Source organism: Centrocercus urophasianus, unplaced genomic scaffold (genome assembly GCF_019232065.1).
Source record: "Centrocercus urophasianus isolate 14NV4802_14NV808 unplaced genomic scaffold, USGS_Curo_1.0 seq_20, whole genome shotgun sequence".
In the NCBI taxonomy this organism is placed as follows: Eukaryota; Metazoa; Chordata; class Aves; order Galliformes; family Phasianidae; genus Centrocercus; species Centrocercus urophasianus.
The window spans coordinates 11,647,638-11,660,361 of NW_024884756.1; the positions used below are offsets into that span (position 1 = coordinate 11,647,638).

The following is a 12,724-nucleotide window of genomic DNA, read 5'->3' on the forward strand; positions in this document are numbered from 1 at the left end:
TTGTTCACTGCAGACTTAATTCTGACTGGTAGCCAGGGTTTACAGCACTGCAATCCTGTGACTCATAACTGTTCTGTTTTGCATCAGTGATGAAACTGGGCTGGCAGTTTCCAAACCTCGTGAAAGCTTAGGAGGTGCTTTTAGTGGGACGTGCACTCAATACCATTTGCTTCTCAGGGGTCACAGGTCACATTCTGAAGCAGCAAAAGTTTGGGTTTTTATTGTGATGAGTCCTAACATCTTGCATTTGACCTCTGCCTAGCTCACTCTGAGTTTTTTCTGTGCCTTAAGATTTGACTGAAAGGACACTGTTTATTGAATGCTTTTAATTGACTTTAGGAAAAAAAAAAAATCAATGTCTCATAGAGCATCAATCAAAAGATTTACAGAGTGGACGTATTTTCTTTTGCTTTCAAATGACTTGCAAGAGATTTCCCATTTGGTGTTTGTAAAGGACCTTTATGTCAAAAGAAAAACTTAAAATACCAAATGCAAACACATGTTTTGGTCTTTTCAGTCAGAGGACTTAAATTAACCCAAGCGTGTTCAAAGCACCTTCTCCTGTGAAAAGTAGAGATGTATTTTCTAGTGAATTGTTTCTGAGTGTAGTTACCCCATTCTGCTCTGCAGTCCATGTCACAATTTTAACCACAGATGTGATTCTAGGCTGATTTGGATGCTATGTAATACTTTGTCCAGATGCTAATGCAGTGGCACACTGATTGTGTGAGTCCCATCTCACCTGCAGTACTCTGATGTCTGGTTTCCTGTGTTCAATTTCAATTACTGTTGGCAGAAGGATGAAGATGAAAGACTTGAAGTCTGCATGAGAAGAAGTATCTTGAGACAAGAAGGGAGAGACACTGAATTATTAAATTATTCCTATGTGCCCTTACTGCAAAATATGTTACAGTCATGTCCCTAGATTTAGAGAACTTTTATGGAAGACCTCTGGAAATGCTGGATGTTATTCATTTTCTTGTTCACTGGACTGTTTAGTGTGGATTTCCTGCCCCAACTGATTTACCTGCATTTTATAGGTTGTTTTCTTTTAAATATGCATTTGTGTCTGGTATTCTAGTGCCTTTTGCGCTTCTCCACCTACTAGAGGTGTAGCTGTTCTCCACCTACTAGAGGCTGACAACGCTGGTGATAAACATGTATTTTGGAGCAATGCCTTCCCAAGTTGCAACAATTGCTCTGAAAGTAATAATGTCTTCCACTTTATTATTTTGGCCTGCAATGTCAGAGGCAGATGCTGGTGGTATGACAGCAAAAGTTGAACCTTCTCATCAATACTCCGTAACATTTTGTTGCTCAACTCACAACAGGTGAGGTGAAGGCACGTAATTTATATTTTAAGAGATCAGGGACTGAGCTTTTAGACTGTTGAAGTGTTTTCATGTTTGTTTTCAACTTTGGCAGACCACAGGAAGATTGCAAATCTGAAACCATATCAGCCCTACTTACTGAGGGTTTTTTAATGCCTCAGTTTCCATATCACAGGAAAGCCATAGTGAAATGACCATAGTGTCATTTCTTTAGTGTCATTCATGTGTGTGTTTCTGTGCCTTACATTAGGCTGAGAGAGTAGTGCCAACTTCTGTTCCTGGAAGTAGGTTTGGAAGGAATGATGAGTGCTGGATGCTGGGTCTGCAGAGTTATTGCTGCACACATGTTTCAGGAGGGGAGGTGGATGTGAGGAGAGGTGTCACCAGGGCCTGTGCTGGCTGAGACCTTTGGCAACGGCCATCACTTGATCCTTAGTTTGCTCTTCGTCAGCATGCTTTTTAGAAGTTACAATTTGCAGGAAATAAAATGCAGTCCTTGAAGGCAGGGGAACATGATGTTAGTCAGTGATATTAGTCATTGACAGTTTCTGCCTTGTGGGCTGTTCAGGCTACAGACTTTCTGTAGCCTAGAAAAGGAAATCTTTCATTAGCTAATTATTTTCCTTAGCAGTACTGTAAGGGCGTCAGCAAATAATACACTTCCTGGCAAAGCTATCATGCTGTTTAGTGCCTGTGTGTGATCAGGAGAGAATAAAGGGGAAATTTTAATGAGATAAATTGTATGAGAGCTGAAGAATACTAAAGGCTTTGAAATGCTGCTCAGAGTTAAGTCTTAGCAATCAATTTTAATAATCTTCTACATGTAAATGAGGAATCCAAGTGTCGCATGTTGTCTGATACCTGGATTTTTGACTGGTTTCTAGCTATCTTTGACACTGTGCCAAATGTTTAATGAAGGCATGATGCAACAGAGCCACTGAAACACATTCACTTCTGATTGAAGCAACGGCATAGTATACAGAACTGAAAGGGGAAAATGCACTGGGCTAGTGAAACAGCTGGCTAGGGGAGATGTGCTTAGTGAGTTAAGAAAGAGCAGGGCATAATCTTGCTCCAGAAGAGTGCCATGAAATAGGCAGCGCCCAGTTGTCAGTGCCTTGCTTGCAGAGCTCTTTCCTTCCCACTCCAACAAAGATTAGTTTTTTTTCCAAAAACACAAAAAGGGTGGCAGGATTTCTTACTGCTCACTTTACATCAGTGAAAAGTCCTAATCCTTCTAAGACGGCTTTGAAAGCACCACCTTAAAATAGTTGTTTAAGGCACCTGATAAGCAGGATGAAACAGGGTGCTTCCATTATTTGTGAGATTCAGTGTTTTGTCAAAGATTGCTGTTGATGCTATTAGGCCTGCTGAATTGTGGTTGAGCTAATTATGTTGTTCCAGTTTCTAAAATCTCTTGAGTTCCTGTGTACTTTGTCATTAGTTTCATATTATCATCAAATTCGTATCGATCTTTCAGTATCTTGACAGTTTCTTTTTGTTCATGTCCGGTGGACTTTCTGTTCATTCAGTTCTACCACTGCAAACTGATCTTCATCAGAGCTTTGTTCATGTGTTAAATAAGGTCAGTAATTTGGTTTCTGCGTTACCTAAAAACTATGTGATTGTCATGATTGTAGTGTAGGAAATTCTTCTCTAAACAATATATATTGTAAAGTAGTTGCTATTCTACATATGTTGGGTTTCTTTTTTCCGGAAGAGCGATGTGATTATCTTCTCAATGGAATGCCTAAGCATGGTGTTAAGTTTGTCCTAGGCAGATGGGAAATAAAGCTGGTTAGCTGCTTGTGCCTCTGTTCGCACAAAGGTAGACATTTTAATTAGATACTTTTCCCAACAGATGCATGGGTTTTCATAAACTTTTCTTGCTAATATCCACTTGACTTCACAAAGTTGATTTTCTCTGTACTCTTACTTGAACTCCATTGTTCATTTTATTAGAAGTCATTCTAAGGACATCTGTTTCAGTTTCTGTAATTTAGCTTTATTGCACATGTTTGTCAGACGATAGTCAATGGTCCTGCTTGAACCTATGTTTTATGTAAGAAAAATACAACTTTCTCAAATAAGTCTTTGTAAAGTTTATTCCAATACAGATTTTCTGTGTACAAAAGGGAATCTATATCAGTCAGTTTTATGGTGGAAAACATGTAGGCAAATGACACTGGTGTGGTATTCATTCTCATTGTGGAAATTGTGGAGTAGTTGTGTCCTTGAGGAATGTTGAAAAGTAGTTAATGACAAATTCTCTTGCTAATGCCTTTGTTCTGCAGTCTCTTGGGGAAGGGAAGAAATCTTTGAGTTTCGCAGTCAAAAAACCCTTGTCTTTTAGAAGCATTTCAGTGCATCAGTTCTTCTCTTTTTCAGGATCTTTCCAAGAGAGTATCTTCTTCAGCAAATCCATCTTTATTCTCTGGCGGACCTCCAGCAGGTAAGTTCATTCATTAATTCTACTTTTCTCTTACCACCTTCTTCAATGCTAATTGTGTATTCCCACTTCAAGTTAACCAAAATGTAAGTTGCTTTACTTTAAAGTGATCTCTGTGGTATATAGTTTGATATAAAAGTGGGCTAACAGGGCATTGGTTAGTATTGAGAGAGAAAATGTAGGGCTGCAGTGTTGAAATAGAACTAGAAATAGGCCACAAGAGAAAACTTTGCTGGGAGAAATTTTCATCTGAAGCTCAACTGGAGACGAGTAGTGACAAGTAGTATTTACTTTTTTGCTTGAAAGAGTAGTTCTTTAGGAATTTGAGTTTGTACAGTCCCTAGTGCAACCTGCCTATTAAGTAAGTCTGCTAGGTATTACAACAATACTAAAAAGGGGAAAAAAAAGTTCATCAAACACACTACAAAGTCAGGCAGTGTTACTATGACCATGGAAGAGATAATGCACCAACAAAACGTGTCTTTGTGTTGGTGTTGATTGAGCTAAGTGAACAGCTTGCAATGCATCTGCCTGAACAGCAGAATTCTGTCACATACAAGATTAAACAAGAAGAAAGAACTGAAAAGGACAGGGAGTCCAAGGTGAATGTGCTGCCATGTTTAGATACACAGTGAAGGAAGCAATGAGGTAAGATTTGCTAGCTGACCAAGGCACCATCTGCTTCTATGCTGTTATCAGTGACATGTAAAACATGTTATTTTAAGCTTCTTCCACTGATAATTCACTTGTCCAATCTTACCATTTCTTCAGGGTAACAGGCAGTATAGTCAGTTTGAGGTGTTTGGTTGATTTCTTAAATTGATGTAGTTCAAATTGCCCTCAGAGCTGGAAACTACAGAGCCACAGATTCTGCAGGTTTTTTGTTGGCTGGTAAAGTCGTGGAATTGAAATGATTCCATATATAAAATAAAAAGGCCAGTCATCCAAAGCAAATTTCTACATCCTTTCAGCATGTTCTGCTATCATCTCTAATAATCAAGGCATGAAATAGCAAGCTACTTAACTCCAGAGCTGCAGTCTCCCTGGTGGGCCTGTCTATTAGCCCCCAGCGCTTTGTAAGCTGCTTAATCAGTTTCCAACACTGGTAGTAGATGTTTTAGAAGCAATCAGCAGCTTATCGAGCACCCTGTGGGAGGGATGGAGGGTAGAAGTCACGATTCATTCATTGATTTAGCAGTTCCCTTTAGTATGTTTCTTTGTGTTTATTTGTGTTTGCAAAACGCCTTCTCTTCCCCTGAGGGCCCAAGCCCCAGATTTATCATGTTTAGAGGCAGTATAATTTGATTACCATTTCTACTGGGGTTGGTTAAATTGGATTTACCTTTTAATCTAGCCATATCCTTGATGTCAGCCTAGAAAGGGTTTTTCACATTTCAGCATCTACAGGTTTGAATTCCCATTATCTGTTTTTGTCAAAATGTAACCAAGTTGGAAAGGGGTTGGAAGGCCCTGGTGAGGGAAATACAAGACCCTGCTGTGTCCCCCACTTTGCCCCTTCCTGCTGCTTTCTCCATATGGCTCGTCATTTTCCATTCAGCTGCAGTTGAGTTGGGGTGTTTTTTAATCCTAAAAGTTTTCTCTCCTTTTGATTCCTCTACTGCCTATTTCTTCATATCCATGAGCTGCTTTTACGCTGTGTCCTGCTGTCATGTATATTGTGTGTGTTTGGAGAATTAACTAAAAGTTTTATTAAAGATTAATGGAAAGATAAAGCATGGTGAGTGAATTAGAAAAGCAGAGAGGGGTAATCTGCAGATATAAGCAACCTTTACCTTGGTTAGTCACAGCTCAATTCTTATTTGTTTCCTAGCCAGATTCTCTTTACAGATCCTGGAAAACAAGCAGTCATTTTCAACCAAGCAGCTGTATTTTAGAAATGTGCTAAGGATCTGTTCTCAGGTACTAAAAAAAAGTTGGAGGTGTCAGATAATCAAGCATCATACAGTGTTACTTTAAAAGGAAACAATTTAAATCTCCATGCCTAGATGTTATGGGTGTGGCAAAGTACTTACTGGTGAGAATGGTTCTAATTTGGATCCAGTTGGCCAGGGCTCTACTAGGGAAGACCTTAACTGAGATTCAAAACTGAGGGAGGAAAAAAAATAGACAAGATGCCATCAGTTTTGGAAACTTGCCTAACTCTCAAGTGAGGAGGTACTTTTTGTAATGGCAGATGTGAGTAGGACCCTACCAGAGGGAGTAGGTGATATTCTTTATTTGTGTATGTGTGTTTATTTAAAATAGAGAAAAACACACATGCATCCCAGCAATATTGCATTGCAAACCAGCATCCTAGTGACTACAGCAAAGTTTATAGCAAGTCCATCCATGGACACTCTCATGGGGAATTTATTCTTAGCTTCTTCTTGTTCTTGTTGTCATTTTAGGCATTAGCAGCTGAGATAACTAAGTAGATGTGTACAGATTTAATGAGCAGAAACTGAGTGTGACAGCTTTCCTATTCTATCCCATTGGTACACTTTTATTTTTCTTTACTTACTTACTTAGCCCTCCCTATGATTACCTCTCCAAAGAATCATTTGTTCTGTGTCACTGCTTAGCCTGCTGCTAAAACATCACTGCTTCCCTGTTAGCCAGTGTATTTCAGAGCTATTCCAATCAACTAATACTTTAAAGAAGACAACCTCCAGTTGACAGGAAGCAAGACTTCACTCTTCAAATTACTGTCTTTAGCAGACGATAATAGACTAAGAAAAACAATTCTTCTTGCTTACATGCAGTATAGTCCCTTCATCACAAACCTACTGCATGTTGGGAACTTATTCTCTGCTGCTGTTGCTAACGTCCACTGGGTTTCTGGACGTGTGAAGGCGATGCGTGCAAATTGGAATTCAAAAGTATCTGTTCATTTTCTGTGGGTTGGAACTATTTTTGGTGACGCTGACAGATTTTACACTGCTAAACAGTGAATTGTACAGGAACTGACTCAGGCAAGAATATTGCATTTCTTTGGAAAACTAATTATTGCTATTTAAACTGGATTCCAGATTAGTGGAGCTTTACAAGTAGAAGACTTGAAGTGCTAATTGTGACGAGCTTGAAGTTCAGGTGCTTAATCCACACAGAACAACTAATATGTCATGCCTGTTCTTTATGTTAAATAGTAAAATGTGCATGTTTACAGTGTTTAATGCCACATTCTTCTTCACACTAGAAAATCTTTTCTTTGTGGAAATGATTTCATCCCAGTTAAACTACCATGAAAAGGTATGGTAAAATAAGGGTCACTGTAACAACAAAAATGACTGGATGTCAGGGATGGCAATGTTGAATGAGATCTGAGATTTGAAAAGATAAAGATACATTTACACAAAAATAATTAGGAAAATATATTTGAAGTTACAGAGCATGGGAATTTAAAATGATGAGTTGAACTGAACTGTATTGAACCACTGTAAATATATTTATTCAAAATATCAGCAGTTTTCATTTTGAAGTGAATTGAGCTAAATGATATTAAAGTCATTTTCATTCTGAATTTTTTTTATCCATAAAAGGACTTAGTGTAGTAATGATTTATCCATTTTTATATCATGGATTAATTAATCCATTAGCATTTAATTAAAGTATCAATTTAATTCACATCAACTTCCCTGACTGTCTTGCTTTGGATGAACACACAGATATTGTGAAGAACTATGGGGAGGAAGAGTGGACAGTAGTTGCATTGTAATGCAGCACAGGTTGTGCAGTGAATATGAGATGGGTGTTAAAATCTTTAATGGAAATGCTTCTTTGCAGCATACACAATGAGAATGAGGAACTTTTTGCCACAGTAATATTACCAAGGCCAGAAGTTTATAATCTTTGAGAGGATTAAGTATCCATAATGAGAATGTCCACTGTTGCACTACTTAAGGTAAAAAGATTATAAGGTTTCAGAATAGACACTTTACTTGTTGAGGGGATTAGGGAGATGTCTGTCAATAGGGAAGATATACCAGTGATTTCATCTTTCTTTGACATACTAGTAGAGATTACAGCATCTGATAGGGCTTTGAACAAAGTGAAAAATTGGTCTACAGAAGCATTTCCAATATAAAAATCTTAATGATTCTGTTCAAGAATTTCAATCACTTAAGTGAAGCTTACGTTGCACCTAATTTGAGTTTAGCATATTGTTAGAAAAGGATTAGAAAGTCTTAGAAGAACCAAGAAGTGGTTAGGACTGGTGTACTTTTTCAAGCTTTTAACCTGTCCTGTACTTGTTTCGTACATCCTTTACGGGTGGGAAATTTGTGTGCTTTCTGTTTTCCTAGACTGAGATGGAGGAAGTTGGTGATGCTTTTTTGTAGCATTTTGGAAAAAAAACTGCTTGATAGCTTGTAATGAACCAGGTCTGTGCTACAAAGTTTTGATAACACAGCAGTTTCTTCTGTGGAAGTGATAGGAAGTGGTACCTAACAGGCCTGTGCTAGTGAAAGCCAGTAGTGCGCATGTGGCTGCACTGATTGGCAAAACTGGGTTTTGGGCAAAATACTTTGGGGTTGGTTAGAGTTGTTCCTGGAATAGGTGCATGGCAAAAACAAACACGCACACTTAATGGATATAGCTGTACTTACAAAGTACTAGTGCAAACTCAGTTACCTATATGAGAAAGTGTCTTGCTGGCATCATTTGTTTCATTCAGTGAATCAATATAAGATGTATCAGCTTAAACATGTATTTACCAAAAAGACTTACCCATGTAGCTGTACCAGCAGATCCTTCTAAGTTTAGACAAGCCCTTACTTTGCTTGAGGGGCAGGAGGTGGCAAATGAGAAGGGGAATTAAGGTTTTGTCAGACTTGGCTATGCAATCCTGCTGAGATGGCTGAAAATTTGGCTTTCACAGTTTTCTGTGGGAGTTCACTGAGCTCAGCAAGGGCAGCAAAATGCAAGGCACCTCTCTGTCATAACTTCCGTGGTTCACTATCCAGCATGGTAGTGAAAATATTAGCTTTATGTCTCCAACCTCCTGAACAAAATGTTTGATGCATATGTGGAATGGATGCATGTCCTGCGATGTGTTTTGCAGTACTCATCTGAACACGGGCTTAGAGACATTGCTGAGAGTAGAGCTGGCTTAAAGCAGTGGTGGGTTTTAATTGATGTGTCTGGTGCAGCTCCTGCTCTTAAATACTTGGTGGGCAGGAGACAAGAAAGAGAAGTTTGTGTGGTGAAGTGAGAAACATACGCATTCAGCAATATGCATTGCTGAATTCATCTGTGCATTTGTCTAGTTCATTCTGAGGCGTAGGTGATATGGTCTCTGTGCTGTCAGCTTTCTCTGAGACAAGACATTTGTAGTTGGATTAAGGTAAGGTGGGTCTCACTTTCCTATATAGATGTTTAAAATAATCATCCTGGACAGGATATAAATAAAGGGAGGGAAAACAGTTTTGGAAGGGTAGTCTATCTGGCCTATTTTAAGTGTATCTTAGAATGGAAACAGCCTGCTTCCCTCTACTGCAATTGAAGAGAACTGGGAATCACTGTTCAGCTCAGATTTACATCTTAGAGTCGTTTGCTGGTGTCACAGCAAGCGTATTGAGCAGTTGATGTACATAAAAATTGTGAGTCACCTAGATGGTTTTGTACTTGAGCTATGTAAACATTTGCATCTTGGACCATAACAGCGTAATGTTAATGGCTACATTTATGCCCTTATTTTTAGACCTGTGCCTTTATAATTGTCATAATTTCATTAGCAGAAGAATATGAAAATAATCCTAGAGTGGGAAAAATGACACTGTGTGTATTTCCATAGCTATTAAAATGCCTGCTAGCAAAATAGCAGTTATACAGTTTGTATGCTTTTCCTGTGGCTTCTTTATCACTCGTTTCTGTCACTCCTTGGAGTTTGCTAGCACTGAGTCACCTTTCAGCAGAACAGGAAACGTTTCAGGTTAGCTGATAGTCCAGGTGTGTATGTAATTCCACAAGCTGCTGACAGCTTGGCTTACAATTAGTGGTAATGGCAAGGGTTTTACTGGCATTTCCTTTTTACCACAGTACTTTTGGGGAAAGCAGTTGTCATTGAGAATGGCTCGTGGTCAGGTGGAGAGCGTGGCAGAGCCGGCCAGGCTTATGGGGGCAGTGTTTGGGCAGGTGGCAACCAGAGGGATGAGTTCATCTGAGTTTAATTAGGTGTGTTAAAGACTTGGAGGGGAAGCGTGGGCATATAGCAAGTTTGCTAATAGATATTTTTCGTATGAGATACAGGTTTGCAGCTGCTTGAGAGCAGAATTTTCAGCAAGCTTTATTAAATACATGTGATGCTTTCCACATGAATATGACATTTGTGCCACTTGTATTATGTGTAGCTTTCTAGTGTGGAACTGCTTAAAACAGCTCTGCAGTGGTACCAGTGGATTGCAAGAGCCTCTGAGATATCCAGAGTTCTTTTAATTTTTTTTAAGCTCCTAGAAGAGGAAATAATAATATACACTGCCTCTTTTCTGGTACTCGTTGATATAGACTGTGGTTTTTTTTTTTTAATTTTTGTTTAGTTTTCCTCCTTACTATGGGGGAATGAAAGGCCCCAGTATTGTAGATCAGTCTAACCTCATTGCTGTACTTCTCATAAAATATCTGTTCAGAGAGGCAGCTGGGCATATTCCAAGAAGTAACATCCCTAGAAATAATTTCTCAGAGAAAGAAAATACTATCTCGGAGTTACCTGCTTGGATGAAAAAGAGGTTTAAAAAGTCTGAATATAATTTGTACTAGCTGAGTTTTTTCAGGTAGTTCTAACAATTTTTTAAGGATTTTGATTCCTTGTTCTGAAATCATGAGAAGATTCCTCCCTAAAATGGCACTGATCCAGTCCAATGCAAAGCAGAAAAGTTTCTGGTTTTGTGATGTCATTCATGAAATGATGTCTTACTCAGTAGGAACGTAGATTAATGTCTCAGCACGCATGCCTGATGAGTCTTATTAAAAAAAAAAAAAAAGAAAGAAAGGAATACATACACCTCTGCCTGAATGCATATTTGCTTGCGTGAGTATACAGTCACGTATGTTTTTTTAAGCTGCTTTCTGTTCTCTACCAGCCAAATTCCTGGTACTCTTTCAAGCTTGTTTGATTAAAACAGCCTTTAACCTTTGCTTGAATACCTGTTTCTTAAAACAACCTATAATTCATCCTTGCGACAAGATTAGGAGAACTTAGGGTGTGACAAAATTGACATGTAGGTGCCTGGAAACCTTGTGGGAAAGAGAAAGGGAAGAGGACTGAAGTGCTTTGAGTGCAAAGGCAGAAAGTCTCTTTGCAGGGCTGGCTGGGGAGCTGGCACTGCCAATTTCCAGGCATGTTGTTTATACTGAGATAATTCCATCTTTCTCACTTGCCAACTTGAATTGAGAGACCTGCAGAATTTCAGAATTTTCTTCCTTTCTTTGAGGAGTAGAGGAGGGTTTGGAGGAACCCTGACTCTGCTTCCTGCTATAAATTCCTTTGGACTGATGGACAAACCTTGTGTATACCCAAGTTTGTTCCACTCTCTCAACCCAAGTAAGACTGTCTTTGCTTGTGCCTTTTCTCTAAATGTGCTTATTGCAGGCTAACATTTGCTCTTGAACTTGTTTTTGTTCTTCCTGCTCTTCCCAGTGTCTCTAAGAATTGTAGTGGCAAACTGGTGGAATGTAATTTTAATGCCAAGTAAAAGTACAACATGTCAAGCAGTCCTGCTTGGAAAAACTGCCAACAGCAGATTGCTGCTGTCACTGCCTGCGGACTGCAAGGAAGTCAAAGCCAGTCAGTGCTTTCTGTTTATTCACATTCTCACTCATTTCTGCTTCAATTTGATTTGTTTGGATTTTGTTTTGTTTTTCTTTGTGGTGTTCATCGCCAGGTTTCCTTTTGGAATGCTTTCTGACCTGTGTGAGCGACAAGTTAGCACAGCATAATGTATGGCTGTCCTACGTGTCTTTCTTTGTGTCAAGGCCAGCACTGGCAAAATAGTGGCGTGTGTGTCAGAGTCAGCACTTTGCACTGGTGTCAGCAGCTGGTCAACAGAGACCTTGGCCTCACTTGCTCCCGTCCATCCTGCTTTCACCCATGCTACTGGCTGAACAGGCCCTTGGGATCTGCAAAGACTGTGTAAAGTGAAAAGGAAAGGAAGGGTGACACCCCTCTGGTAAGGTGTCACCCTTACTGTTGGGAGCTGGTATTGTGGCCTGTAGCATGGCTGTAGCAACCGAAGATGTGCTTTCAGTTAGCCTAGATCAAGTCAAACTGGGTCTGTACACAACCAAAACATGGCATTTACCCTCCCCATCCAGTTGGCTGCCCATTTTATGTTCATTTCTAACCAGGCAGATCCCAAGCTGGAGCTGTGCTCTCCTGAGGTTACTGTTTTGTTCTGGTTTTATTTGTTTTACAGCAACACATAGATTCTAGTGTGCATGCACACAAATATTAAGAAATCATTCTTCCCTTAAGTCACTTGCAATTTAAATAAACAAGGCAGGCAATCTGAAAGAGATGACTGGAAGTCAAAGTGGAGCAAGGAAACCTGATCAGACCTGTATGTTACACAAAGATGGGGCAGAGCTGAGATCTGATATCTGCCTCCCTGGGGGTTTTACCTCATGATCATCCTTCCTCCTTTCATTTCCCTTTCCTCTAAACTCAAGATTAATTGTGCACTGAAATCATAACAAGAATTCAGAGTTAAGAATATGGTGAACGGAAGGGAAAAAAACCTCAAGGAAATTAACAGTCCAGGAGCATTGTCTGTTCCCTATGTGGAAATGGTCAGTAATTTCCCAGCCAGGGAATGTGTTTTCCCTTTCTCTGCTTTGCAGCTTTTGTTTATCCTTAGCTAAGCATATTCCAGCATTCTTGTCTCCAACTCAATGTTTTCATTCTGTCAATGGCAGAAGTACTGACTCTGCTGAAAGCTGTTAGAGAGTAGAG

At 39.4% G+C, this 12,724-nt stretch overlaps 1 protein-coding gene across 9 annotated transcripts in view; it reads left to right on the forward strand.

Moving 5' to 3' along the window:
• Positions 1–12,724, forward strand: part of PLEKHM3 (pleckstrin homology domain containing M3) — a 106,306-nt gene that overhangs the window by 65,273 nt on the left and 28,309 nt on the right. For all 9 annotated transcript variants that reach the window (XM_042822309.1, XM_042822308.1, XM_042822305.1 and 6 more), the window contains one exon: positions 3,720–3,783. In XM_042822309.1, the coding sequence (XP_042678243.1) occupies positions 3,720–3,783 (64 nt within the window). The remainder of the gene's footprint in view (positions 1–3,719; positions 3,784–12,724) is intronic.